This window comes from Anolis carolinensis, chromosome 3, assembly GCF_035594765.1.
Source record: "Anolis carolinensis isolate JA03-04 chromosome 3, rAnoCar3.1.pri, whole genome shotgun sequence".
Taxonomy (NCBI): domain Eukaryota; kingdom Metazoa; phylum Chordata; class Lepidosauria; order Squamata; family Dactyloidae; genus Anolis; species Anolis carolinensis.
In genome coordinates, this window is record NC_085843.1 from 253,680,270 (window position 1) to 253,695,407 (window position 15,138).

At 38.9% G+C, this 15,138-nt stretch overlaps 1 protein-coding gene across 3 annotated transcripts in view; it reads right to left on the bottom strand.

Annotated features, from left to right (window-relative positions):
* gk5 (glycerol kinase 5) overlaps positions 1 to 15,138 on the bottom strand; it is a 35,094-nt gene that overhangs the window by 19,422 nt on the left and 534 nt on the right. For 2 of the 3 annotated variants that reach the window (XM_062976634.1, XM_062976633.1), the window contains exons 2-3: positions 7,864 to 7,957; positions 3,986 to 4,061 (exon numbers count right to left, since the gene is read on the bottom strand). In XM_062976634.1, the coding sequence (XP_062832704.1) occupies positions 3,986 to 4,061; positions 7,864 to 7,957 (170 nt within the window). Of the gene's footprint in view, positions 1 to 3,985; positions 4,062 to 7,863; positions 7,958 to 14,949; positions 15,056 to 15,138 lie in introns of those variants that run through there. The other variant, XM_062976635.1, reaches the window with a different exon arrangement.

Consider the following 15,138-nt stretch of genomic DNA (forward strand, 5'->3'; position numbering starts at 1 on the left):
CTGTCAACTTCATTCTGTTTCTAAGGTTATTCTAAATTAACATGGCTATACATTTGAATTTTACAATGGATGGTAAGTGTACTAGGTGTATTTATCTCTATAACAGAATAGTGTAATTGCCCCATTTTATAGAAATTAGGACTGAAAGTGAACTGGAGGCCGCGTTAGAATATTAACTTGCTGAAACCCCGGCAAACAAATTCATAGCACCATGACAAGGTGCATCTAACAATGCAGAGTTAATGCAGTTTGACATCACTTTAACTGGCATCGAACAATACCATGGAATCTGGGGAGCTGTAGTTTGTGAGGCACCAGCACTCTTCACAGGGAAGGCTAATGACCTTGTAAAAGCACAACTCCCGAGATTCCATAATATTGAGCCCTGGGAGTTAAATTAGTGTCAAGCTGTATTTATTCTATATAGTGTAGATGCACTCACAGACATGATAATGGTAAACTCCTGTTTCCTTATACAGTACATGTCCTCCTAGCTGGTATTCAATCTGAAAGGTTGAGTCCCAGCTCATATTTAATAACTCCCATCCCTCTTGAATGAAATTGGGTCTCTTACTTCAATAGAGCTTCAGGCAACAAGTGAAACACAGCTCTGTTGCTTTGCTTTTGAAGTTTAAATGGCTTTGTATCATGCGCCAGGCTGCGGCTAGTAGCCAGTTGGTTAGTAGCCAGCTGCAATAAATCACTACTGACCGAGAAGTCATGAGTTCGAAGCCCGGGTCGGATTGAGCGCCCTACCATTAAAAATAGCCTAGCTCATTGTTGACAGAAGATAGTTGCATTTATCAAGTAGGAAATTTAGGTACCGCCCATGTGGGGAGGCTAATTTAACTAATGACACCATAAAAAAATCGTTTAGCAGCGTACGGAAGAATGAGGAAGTTATCCATCAAGGAATCTGTGTAACAGTGGATGATGAAGCAGCAGCTCCCCTGTGGAATCGAGCATACCCTCATGAAGCTGGAAATGTTAAATTGCCTCTGTGTCCTTGTCTCTGTCTGTATGTCGTATGTCTAATGGCATTGAATTTTTGCCATGTATAGCTACATTGTTTTCCGCCCTGAGTCCCCTTCAGGATGAGAAAGGGAGAATATAAATACTGTAAATAAATAAATAAATAAATAAATTTCTGATTTCCCATCAATGAACATAATCCTGAAGAAAACTTCTGTCTGGATCACTGTAACTTGCTTTGTTCCTCTGCAGCCCAGTGGGGATCATCCAACGTGCACATTAAGTTAACAGGAGACTTGAAGGCATGTCTCCCTACACTTATCTATGAACAAGCCTCACTGCTATGCATAGTGTTTACAGATATAATGAAAGCCCATGCTACTTATTTTCTCAGTGAAGAACCAACAAAGCTCCACTGAAGTAACAAACACAAATTTTAATGTGTTGCCGAAGGCTTTCATGGCCAGAATCATTGGGTTGCTGTGAGTTTTCCGGGCTGTATGGCCATGTTCCAGAAGCATTCTCTCCGCCCACATCTATGGCAGGCATTCCCAGAGGTTGTGAGGTCTGTTGGAAACTAGGCAACTGAAGTTTATATATCTGTGGAATGTCCAGGGTGGGAGAAAGAACTCTTGTCTGCTTGAAACAAGTGTGAATGTTGCAATTGGCCATACATCAAGGGAACCACTAACCGTATAGGGAAGCAGATGAAGAAACACAACGTACAAACGATCCACTAAGAATATTCAACAGATGCTGCATTCAGCAAAGGACAAGAGGGATCCTCTCACCTCTGCAGGAGTCTACCATATGCCATGCAGCTGTGGACAAGACTACATAGGGACCACGTAACGCAGTGCCTGAACACAAATCAACGAACATGAAAGGCACTGCAGACCAATCCAACCAGAGAAGTCAGCCATAGCAGAGCACTTAATGAACCAACCTGGACACAGCATATTATTTGAGAACACAGAAATACTGGACCACTCTAACAACTATCATGTCAGACTACACAGAGAAGCCATTGAAATCCACAAGCATGTGGACAATTTCAATAGAAAGGAAGAAAACATGAAAATGAACAAAATCTGGCTACCAGTATTTAAAAAAAAAACCCTCTAAAATCAGGACAGCAAATAAAGAACAACACTCAGAAAACAGGAGAATTCCAGACATGAAACAATCAGGGCCAGCTAAGGCCTCCCAACAAAAGATTCTCCCAGACAGGAAGCACCCGGGCTTTGAAGCTGCAAAGCTATTCAATGCTAATCAAGGTGGCAACATTCACACTTGCCTCAGGCAGACAAGAGTTATTTTCCCCACCCTGAACATTCCAGATATATAAACCCCACTTGCCTAGTTTCCAACAGACCTCACAATCTCTGAGAACACCTGCCATAGATGTGGGCAAAACGTCAGGAGATAATGCTTCTGGAACATGGCCATACCGCCCGGAAAACTCACAGCAACCCAATGATTCTGGCCATGAAAGCCTTTGGCAACACACTAGTCTTAACGTTAAGCAATTCGTCTTTCTATAGAAGAACCCGTTCCACCACTTGACATTTAGTCTGTTCAGGGAGCAGGGCTATTATTTACACGATCACTTCCGAAGAGGATTGCAATTGACTTGAGCAGTATAATTGTACTACAAAAGTTCTTAAAGAGCTAGGTGTTTTAGTCAGGCTGATCTTAAGTCTACTATGTATTGCCAAAACTCATCCAAAGATACAGTTTATTAATCTATTTTTTTCCCAAAAAATCTATAATGGTTGAGATTGTAATCAGAAAATTTCTTCACTGAGAACCGAAGAAATAGCCATATTCATATCCTTAATATGAATGGTAATTGTGAAGTTTATGTAGCAGCATACATTTTACTTCCATTTCATTTTTGCTTATGTTTAAAGAAAAGTTGTTGTTTTTTTTAGTGGCAATACAGTTTGGGGATTCTTGTCAATTGACTTACGAGATCTGTTTCAAAATGTAAAAAAAGAAATAAAGAATACTTCCTCCAGCAAGTTCACATAGTTAAAGAGGAGCATTCTTCTTTCCCCTTTCCAAGAAAGAAACAGTGGATGCTCATTATGTGCTGCAACAACAAGCAAAGAAGCGAAACCCTTGCCAGCCTTGATTGTTGCTATATCACACTGCAAAAGAAACAATGGCTTCCTTGTTACCCCTAAAAGAAATCCATGCGCGTAGATGAACTTGTGAACTAATGAAAGATTCGAGGGAATCCAGTTGATGGAAAACTGAAGCCCCATTATAATGAAAATTGAACAGCAATATATCATCAGTGTAAACCAGACATGGGCAAACTTCAGTCTTCCAGGTGTTTTGGACTTCAACTCCCACAATTCCTAACAGCCTCAGGCCATTTCTTTCCCCCTCAGCCGCCTATTATTATTATTATTATTATTATTATTATTATTATTAATAATAATAATAGTATTTTTATATCCCACCCCATTTCCCCAAAGGAACTTTGGGCATGACTTTTTTGTGGTTACTGTTTCATTACATTAATACTCAAACTGCGCTCTGAGCAGACTGCACTCTGGCACCACGAGATGCAGAGACAACCTGAAGAAATGGGGCCACAAAGTGGAATTCACGACATTCGAGTGTGGAGAGGAGCAAACCATAGACCACCTATTACAATGCAGTCTGAGCCCTGCTACATGCACAACGGAAGACCATCTTATAGCAATACCAGAAGCACTCCAAGTGGCCAGCTACTGGTCAAAGGACATTTAGTATAATGCCAAGTTTTTAACTTTGTTTGTGTTTTTAAAAAATACATTACAACTGTACCCTTGGTTTGCTTCTGACACAATAAATAAAGAAATACTCAAATATTTTACTGTTGTTCAGCATCTAGCTAGATGACTAATCAAATATTCTTAGGCCAAATAGAGAATCTTATATGTTACTTCTTTCAGAAAACATATATTTACAACAAAACAGAAACAAAGATCAATCTGCATATCCATCGTATGCTACATACTTGTTCCATGTAATGAAAGTTGATCGCTGCGTTGAGAGTCCAAGAGCAGCAATCTGATGCATTTGAATTCCTGCAACTAAAAGAAATGTTTGAACACTAAGTCACTGAAAAAATAGATAGAATAACATTAAAGTTAATTCAACACCTTAATAAAAGCTGTTTGTTAATTCAGAAGAACAGTATGACTACAGGGATTTGAAAACCTGGATGTTCCAACAAGCATTTGAGAATGATTAGTCCCTAGATATAAATGCCCAGTCCCTAGGTCACCAGATACTACTCTGTTCTCTGCAGTTTATTCATTCCTCGGCCCTATCGTACGTTGTTTTGCACTATCCCATGCCTGACCCATTTATAGCCTGGTCACGTCCATTATTATAATTATGGTCATTGGTTCTTGTTGAACACGGTCTGATGGAGTCTCAATGCTGCTGTTTTTCTCTTATATGCAATAAACGGATTATATTATATGCAATAAACTGATTGTGTATTTTATGATTCTTTTATTTTATTGGCGGCTTTGTTTTAATGGATTGCTGCTTTTATGTATGTATGTATGTATGTATGTATGTTGGACTTTCTGTCCTATATGTAAGCCGCCCCGAGTCCCTTCAGGGAGATGGTGGCGGAGTATAAAATTAATGTTATTATTATTATTACGAAAACAATAACAAAGCTCATTTTTTGGTATCAACTGGCATAGTTATTTGACAGCCAAAAATGCTCCTGTGCTTTTAAATATTAGCAGAATGGCTTAAAAATGATATACAAGAGTGAGGTACTCAGATATTACAAATAACTTATTAAATGATTTAGGTCAAGCATAAAAATATACAATCTCTTTCCAAATCGAATAACATTTCATCAGCTAAAAGTTCTCCCGCCCAAGTCAATAAGTTGTTTAGTTTTTGCAAGGCTTGGCTCCTTAATTATGGAGGCAGACATTGACTATGACCCATTTTATAAAATTGATTTATAAACATATGATCTCAGTAGACAGCTTTGCGTCCCACAATGGAACATTCGTGAAGCAAAAGAGAGCTCTGAATAACACAGGTTAAACAGTAACAGGACAGATTACCAGTACCTTCTGGAAGGAAAACTCTCAGTCTTGATTCAATTCAAAGCTACATATATAATTTACTAGGCTAGTTAGACTCACATTTTAGCAAAACAAACAACAACATCTGTTTGAAGTGTTTCTCTGCTGTGAAAGAATCGGCCATCTACAAAGACGTTGCCCAGGGGACGCCCGGATGTGTTACCATCCTGCTGGGAGACTTCTCTCATGTCTCCGCATGGTAAGCTGGGGCTGCCAGACAGGAGCTCGCCCTGTCTTGCAGATTCGAACCTTCAACCTTCAGGTCAATAGTTCAGCCGGCACAAGGGTTTAACCCATTGTGCCACCGTGGCCTGATCCAGTGCTGTCATTATCTGACTGTATGAAGAAGAAGTGAAGTTAGAGAAAGAGGGGAGGAATGGCTGGCTTTATATTGGTGACAGTGATAGTAGTTTTATTGCAATTCAGTGAGTCTATCAAGAACTGAACCAAGAAATGTATTTCTTCAAAGTTTAAGAAAAGAAAAAAAATGCATACTTTGTTCTGGAATGCAATCACTTCAAGACTAAGAAAGCTTAGCTAAAGCAAACTTGCATGCCAAAACACAAAGGATGAAGAAGACAAGAGCTTCAGTATGAAGGGCTATGTTTGCAAAAAGCTTAGAAGGCTGTAAGTAAAATTATCTGGGAAAAAAGCATTAAGTGGAGAACAAAGATCACTAGGCCGTTTCAAGTGGAAAAAAGCCATGCAGTTGTTTGAGAATTTTGCAAAGAAAATGTAACAAGACCGAAAACCCATACCGGTAATACAGTAGAGTCTTGCTTATCCAACCTTCACTCATCCAACGTTCTGTATTATCCAACGCAGTTTGCCCCCCACCTGGATCTACAGCTGTTTCTCTAGGCAGCAATGCGCAGTGGGCCAACAATGTGTAGACATGCTCCCAAACAAGTGGCAGACTATTTATAAAACATGTTTTGATGCTTAATTTGTTAAATCATAACATAATTTGATGTTTAATAGGCTTTTCCTTAATCCCTCCTTATTAGTCAACATTTTTGCTTATCCAATGTTCTGCAGGCCCGTTTATGTTGGATAAGCAAGACTCTACTGTACTTTGCATTTAAAGCTGCCTTTTGTCACACTACTCATAAGAAGGGGATATTCCCTTTTGGATAAAACTTAAGGTGCAGCAATAACTCTTATTAAAAAAATGAATCATTTATTTCTCTCAGTAGAAGGGAATGGTTCCTTTTTTGATAAAAGTGAAAGTATAATATTTACATATCTACATTAACCCATGAATAAATCTACTCAAGTTTTGGGATAAATTTTAAAAATGTCTAGGCTTATACATGAGTATATACCAGGCATGGGTAAACTTCAGCTCTCCAAGTGTTTAGGACTTCAACTCCTACAATTTCTAACAGCCGGAATGTGGGAGTTGAAGTCCAAAACACCTGGAGGGCCGAGGTTTGCCCATGCCTGGTATATACAGTATCCAAGCTAGCTTTGTAACGTCCAGCAGGAACAAGACACAGAAAGTGAGTGAGAAAGAGACAGAGGAATCTTTTCAAGGGGGATATGTGCTCTTGAATTTTGTCAGCAGTTATTTTGCATCCTTTGGGTTGGAAAGGCTTCGGGGGCACAAAAAGGACGTAGACGATCACATGCAGTTCACAGTCCACACTTTATCTATCCCTGCTCTATGAAGAGAGAGATAGATGAACGAACAGACAGATCCATGAGAAAAGCACTTGTGGAACATTCAGTCTCACTGGAAAGGGCAATCCAAGGAACTGTTCATGAAATATGACATTCTGATGGTTCCTTCAACCACCGCCAAAGAGCAGCCCAGGAAGAAGAACATGAAGCAAACAAGCATATACTCTTACAATCAATTGAGACTACCTCTTTTATGGATGTTTTCACTCCACTACAGAAAAAAAATCAATTAAAGGAACTAGTAAACTTTAGAAAAGTCATCATCTTGCCTCTCAAAGATTGTATCTCGCACAAGTAAGGAACATGGACAGTAATTAAAGAAAAAGGAAAGAGTGGGAGGAAAGAAAAAAACAGCCACCTGGCACTTAAAGACGTGTCATTTATCTATGGAAGTACAACTCTATACAATTTCCTAACAATAAGCTCCAAACAGAGTGGGAGCTATTTAAAAACAGACATAAAATAACACCATGATTATTGTTTGAAACCAGTTTATTTTCCCTCCTCCTGACCATCCTAATTCACTCTAATACAACCCTTAGCTTCTCTCGTTTCTCCAATCTTTCAAGAAAACAGATGAACAACTAGCTGGCTGATCGTGGCCTGACACAAAATTGAAGGATTGGACAAAAGGATATTGATTCTGATTGTGTATCCACAGTCCTGTTCACAAGAAGTTGAGGACAGTGAGTAGGAAGTAGACAATTTATTACTATTTGCAACAAGATGAAGCAACACTCCCTTTTGAAGGTCTGTCCCATTCCTCAAGGAATGTTGTCTACAAGTAAATATTCTAAAGACACTGGATCTCATCTGATTCCAAAAGCCAAACACCTGAAGGTGTTATGGGTTACGTTCAGAACATAATGACAAACCAAGCACCTTGCCTAGGTTTGGATTATGATGGGCATCATATTTTTGTTTATTTAGGTTCCCCCTGACTTATTATTATTTAATGTATTTTACTGTATTGTTTTTTTATACCTTGTGAGCTATATCACAACAATCTAGATGCTGATAAGACACAGTAAAATAAATGCAACAGCAATGCCGAAAATTCTGTTTCGCAATAGCCATTTAATTTCATGTTTACCTTGAACTGCCTCTTTCACCACGTCAACAAACAGTGTCCATAGACTGTCAGGGTTCAATTCAACCCAGCCTGGCTGAGGACGAAGAACTTCTACCTATGAAGAAAACAAAACAAACCCAGACAGTTACTAAACAAGGAGATCCAAACCATCTTAGCATTCTTGATGACTTTACCCGCCAAAAAGCACCACTTCACATGTTGCAAAATTTGTATACTGCCTGCTCTTTTATGTACTTAGTTCGTATACTTGTAACTCACATTCTATTAACAACATCACAAATTACTGATGTATTGTTAACTGCCATTAACTCAACTTCAACTTTTGACAACTCTATCAATGAGAGACCTCCAAGTCACTCTGTTATCCAACCTTGCTGATTCAGTGTTGTGGCTTCCTTGATTGAATCTATCCATCTGCAATATAACCAGCAATGGCCATGACTTTTGTTTTTTTAATGTTCAGCTGTAAACCTGCCTTTGCACTTTCTTCAGTAATCATTCTAAGTCTTTGCTATCTTCTGCTAGTAGTACGTTGTCATCTGCATATCTTAAATTGTTGATATTCCTGGAAATTGCTGCTATGACAAAGACCAGGGGTTGGGCTGATACATGTCATCCTGTGTCCCTGGAACATGGTGGTTGTGTAAACAGTTGAGGCTGGTTCAATCTCAGATCCAGCCCAACTGTTTTATATGAACCTGAAGTCACGGTTTGCTCTGGGTTCGTAGGGAAAATTTGTAGCAACCCAAAACTTTTGTTAATGCAGTTCAGATCCACCTTAATCTGAATCAGATGTATGAGTCATGCAGCCATCACAGACTGATTCACCCCCTCCTTCTGGAAATAGCTCTGTGTAGACGTGCCCATACCCAGTAAGCGATTCTGCAGGCAGCTGCCGTTTACCTTTTCTGTTGTTGGCAAATCTACATGCCTAGAACAGGTTTGGTGAATCCCAACTCAAGATTTATTGCATTGTTTACTGCAATCCTAGTACCCAATGTCTCTCCTTCAGCATTCTCCCAATGCTTCTGATCGTTTTTTTAATTCTTCCAATTAGTTAAGAGAAAAAGGGTAGCCAAGGGGCATAAAAAGACTATTTTATAAAGAGCTGTGTATTTGTGAGAGGCTATGCTAACAGATATGTCTGTATAGGTGTTTTTTTTAGATGTTATTCACAATGCAAAGCAGAAGTACAATGTAACAATATTGCAAGGCAACAAATAGAAAACTCACAAGGCACTGTATGCTATTTTTCCGAAAAAGTAACATTTTCAAGGTTTATATGAAATCTTTGGTTCATAAATTCGCAACGTAAGAAATTAACAATAAATGTACTAACACATATCTCCATAGGTCCAAATGTAATCATGGAGGAGGTGGAAATTCCCCACTGTCACTGATGAAATAATTATGTCTGTGTAGTTATCTGGAATAGCTGTACTCTTTTACAGTCAAAGTAGCTGACAATTTAATAAAGAATAAAGCTACTGTAGTTTAATGTTAAACTTTTAATTCTATTTTAGCCTTTTAAAGGTACAAAATGTCATCATACTCATTTTGTAAAATATGAAAAGCCAGAATGAAGTCCTGTGACATATCCATTGATGATGGAATAACATCTGGATCCGATTAAGTTCTCACTATTTACAATGCTCTTTTGTTTTGGCTCAGAACAGAGGACAAATAACTGAAAGAATACAAGATCTTGCTTTCAGTTAAAGTTTAGGCTTTCTTACTACACAAAGTACAATTATGCAACCATTGTACCGAAGCTAAAGAAGGTAAAACTTGCTGTGGTCCCAAAAAGTGCATTGGAAAGCACAGGCAAAATGCAAACATGCCAATGAGGAATGCTTTAGTAACCAACAAACATTCTCTGTCATCATCCGTATTAAGACATTTCCATACTATCATCAAATCACATTCCAGCACAGCCTACAACAGTGTAGCTAACACATTATTAAGAATCAAATAAAATGCAACACAAAGCTAACAAACATGAAATGAAATGAAACAGGCTGAGAGATTAGACAAACTAAAACACTTAAACAAATTATAAAAAATCTGAACCTTGAAATGTAATCAAAAGTGCACCTGGTTTTGAGTAGTCAGTTTAACGCTGGGTGCTAGCTTTAACACTGAGATAGCGCGGTTCTTTGTGATGACATGGTATAATGGATTACTCATGTATAGATATCGTGCCTCCTCTCCCTTTAAAGGAATTAAAGTGGCTTACAACTTGCTGCTGAACTTGCAGACTGAAAGGTGCCAGGTTCAAACCCCGGAGCGGCATGAGCGGCCGATGTTAGCTCCAGCTTCTGCCAACCTAGCAGTTCGAAAACATGCCAATGTGAGTAGATCAATAGGTACCGCTCCGGCGGGAAGGTAACGGCGCTCCATGTAGTCATGCCGGCCACATGACCTTGGAGGTGTCTATGGACAACGCTGGCTCTTCGGCTTAGAAATGGAGATGAGCACCAACCCCCAGAATCAGACATGACTGGACTTAATGTCAGGGGAAACCTTTACCTTACAACTGGTAGTACAACACCCAGGCTCATGGGATCAATACCTACAGTCTCACCTACCTGCAAGATATGTCTTCTCTTGGAATTTTCTAGGTCTTCTACGTAAGCCACTGCTTCTTAAACCCAAGCCCAAACGCAATCCCGTTGGCTCAATATTAAGGTTGCAAAAATTTGGCAACAGTAAAGCTAGTTACTGTTTTAGACATTTACACAACTCTGTTAGCATGAACTTGCAATGTTTATAATGGACTCTGAAGAAAATGCTTCAGCTGTACTTCATAAAAATCAGCCTGTTTAGCAAGCCCTGCAATTACTGATTTATTATCAGCAAATATTTTATTTTTATTCCAATTTTATATACCTATATACTTGTGGTTTCCTAAACATTTCCTTGGCAGAAAGGGGTCACAGTGGGAAATTTTTAAGAAGCCCTCCTCTAGGCAATACTGTGGCATACTTCTATTGGACAGTAAAATAACGTTGCATTTCTAAATCTTCCAGCACGATCTCGTGGTAACTTCCAGTCAAAGTAGTTCATTTCAGTAGGGTTTGCTATTAGACAATTTCAAATTTCCACAGTAGGATCAGAAATGTATCCCTTGTGGATAAGGGGATCATCTTGTATTTTTAAAAGTGCAGATACACCATTCTATCAGAAAATGCCAAGAGCTGCACTCTGCTACTAATCTTCTGAATTTTTTGTTCCCAAGGTGGGCAATAGCCATTACAATCTTCCAAAACCAAAGATGATTTCATAAGCAATGGTTCTATAAAACTGAGACTTTAGTCACCTCCTGAACCCATACCATTATAATTATTATTATTATTATTATTATTATTATTATTATTATTATTATTATTATTATTAATACAATAATAATTTATTACCTGCCTCTCCTTGTGGCTCAAGGTAGGGTACAAACACCCAAACATATTGTAATACATTTGCATGGTTGGCTCTGTCTTACAGTTTTCATAATTTATGTTTGGTTTTTAGAAAAGCCTGTGATAATGAAGCTTGAGACTTTCTATATAATGGAAACAAAAACTGGATGGGAGGTGGGTGAGTTTCAATATAATTTTTTTAAAAAAACCCTTGTGCCAGCTGAACTGCTGATGCAAAGATTGGGTTGCTAACCTGAAGGTTGCTGGTTCAAATCCATGAGACGGGGTGAGCTCCTGTCTGTCAGCTCAAACTTGTGGGGACATGAAAGAAGCCTCCCAGCAGGATGGTAACATATCCAGGCATCCCCTGGGTAACGCCTTTGTAGATAGCCAATTCTCTTACACCAGAAGCAATTTGCAGTATGTTCTCAAGTCACTTTTGACACGATAAAAATATATAATAATAATTCCAGAATTACTCTTTCTATGATCCTGTTAAGGAATGTACACATTTGGTGTATGTGTGTGCAATATAATGCTAATACAGTAGAGTCTCACTTATCCAACATAAACAGGACAGCAGAACGTTGGATAAGTGAATATATTGGATAATAAGGAAGGATAAAGGAAGAGCCTATTAAACATAAAATCAGGTTATGATTTTACTAATTAAGCACCAAAACATCATGTTATACAACAAATTTGACAGAAAAGGTAATTCAATACGCAGTAATGCTATGTAGTAATGACTGTACAGTAGAGTCTCACTTATCCAAGCTAAACTGGCCGGCAGAAGCTTGGATAAGTGAATATATTGGATAATAAGGAGGGATTAAGGAAAAGCCTATGAAACATCAAATTAGGTTACAAATTAAGCACCAAAACTTCATGTTATACAACAAATTTGACAGAAAAAGTAGTTCAATACGCAGTAATGTTATGTTGTAATTACTGTATTTATGAATTTAGCACCAAAATATCATGATATATTGAAAACATTGACTACAAAAATGGCTTGGATTATCCAGAGGCTTGGATAAGCGAGGCTTGGATAAGTGAGACTCTACTGTATTTATGAATTTGGCACCAAAATATCACGATGTATTGAAAACATTGACTACAAAAATGCGTTGGATAATCCAGAACGTTGAATAAGTGAGACTCTACTGTACTAATAATTCCAGAATTACGTTCTCCACCATCCTGTTAAGAAATGTGCACATTTGGGGGGGGGGGGGTGCAATATAATAATATAAATAATAATTCCAGATTTATCTTCTTCGTTATCCTGTACTAATAATTCCAAAATTACGTTCTCCACCATCCTGTTAAGAAATGTACACCTTTTGGGGAGGGGGTGCAATATAATAATATAAATAATAATTCCAGATTTATCTTCTCTGCTATCCTGTACTAATAATTCCAGAATTACGTTCTCCACCATCCTGTTAAGAAATGTGCACATTTGAGGGGGGGGGGTGTGTGTGTGCAATATCTATATATATAAAATGATGAAGTTGTTTGCGTAGTGACTATAACAACAAAACTAAACATCCCAGAAATACGAAATTTGGCAACACAATGCAAAAGTCTTGGAACAATTTCTCCCCGTAGAGATGTTCAATGTGTTGTCGAAGGCTTTCATGGCCGGGATCACAGGGTTGTTGTATGTCTTTCGGGCTGTGTGGCCATGTTCCAGAAGCATTCTCTCCTGACGTTTCGCCCACATCTATGGCAGGCATCCTCAGAGGTTGTGAGGTATCCTCACAACCTCTGAGGATGCCTGCCATAGATGTGGGCGAAACGTCAGGAGAGAATGCTTCTGGAACATGGCCACACAGCCCGAAAGACATACAACAACCCCACAATGCAAAAGGCTTGCCTCCAGGTTACAACACAACCACACCACAAAACCACAATCCAGACCCACAAAACTCACAACAACGCATCATGCGATAACAACACAACTAAACGCCCCAGAAATACAAAACTTGGCAACACAATGCAAAAGCCTTGCCTCCCAGTTGTAACAACACAACCACACCACAAAACCACACAGGACCCACAAAACTCACAACAACGCATTGTGACTGTAACAACAAAACTAAATGCCCCAGAAATACGAAACTTGGCAACACAATGCAAAAGCCTTCCCTCCAGGTTGTAACAACACAACCACACCACAAAACCACAATCCGGACCCATAAAACTCACAACAACGCATCGTGACTATAACAACACAACGAAACGTCCCAGAAATACGAAACTTGGCACACAACTAAACGCCCCAGAAATATAAAACTTGACAACACAACACAAAAACCTTGCCTCCCGGTTGTAACAACACAACCACACCACAAAACCACAATCCGGACCCACAAACCTCACAACAATGCATCGTGACTATAACACAACTAAACGCCCCAGAAATACAAAATTTGACAACACAACGCAAAAGCCTTGCCTCCCAGTTGTAAGAACACAACCACAACACAAAACCACAATCCGGACCCACAAAACTCACAACAACGCATCATGACTATAACAACACAACTAAACGCCCCAGAAATACGAAACTTGGCAACACAACACAAAAGCCTTCCCTCCCGATTGTAACAACACAACCACACCACAAAACCACAATCCAGACCCACAAAACTCACAACAATGCATCGTGACTATAACAACACAGAAATACAAAACTTGGCACACAACTAAATGCCCCAGAAGTACAAAACTTGGCAACACAACACAAAAGCCTTGCCTCTCAGTTGTAACAACACAACCACACCACAAAACCATAATCCGGACCCACAAAACTCACAACAACACATTGTGACTATAACAAATACAAAATTTAACAACACAACTCATCCACCTCCCCAATCCCTACATTCACACTTGGCCTCCAAAAAAACAATTACAATAATAACAATGACAACAACAACGACAACAATAAGAATCAACACCATCACAGGCAAGAAACAGCCAGGCACTGAGGCTGAGAGGCCAGTCAGTGCTACACTGGGCCTCCAAAAAACAATACAGTAGCATCTAACTTATCCAACCTTCATGACCACTACAACAACAACAACAATAATAAACACCTACACAGGCAAAACAAAAAAAGGACTATTGTACCACAATAAAAATATAAACCGCACTCAGCAGAATCAGACATTACAATTAACAACAAACCAAAGACAACAGGGATCTCAAGCAATTATCAATCAACACAAAAATTGAACAAGGTAACAGACTTCAAATACTACTACTAATGTGAGTATAAAGAAGGTGGAGGTCACAGCATCAATACAACCTAATGTAGACTGACCAACACCACCAGACTAAGCCACAGCAACGCGTGGCCGGGCACAGCTAGTAATAATATAAATAATAATTCCAGATTTATCTTCTCCGCTATCCTGTTAAGATATGGACTGTATACATTTGGTGAGTGTGTATGCAATATAATATAATAATAATTCCAGAATTACTTTCTCCACTATTCTGTTAACGAATGTATACATTTGGTGTGTGTGTGAGAGAGTTTCAGTATAATAGAAATAATAATAATTCCAGAATTACTTTCTCCACTATTCTGTTAACGAATGTATACATTTGGTGTGTGTGTGAGAGAGTTTCTGTATAATAATAATAATTCCTGAATTACCTTTTCTACAATCTTCCCAGCATTACTTTCTCCACGATCCTTTGAAGGAATTAATACATCTGCTGTGTAGCTTTGCCCATGCCTGCTCAGTATTGTGGATCAGGCATGGGCCAACTTGGGCCCTCCCTCAGGTGTTTTGGACTCCAACTCCCACAATTCCTAACAGCCTAACGGCTGTTAGGAATTGTG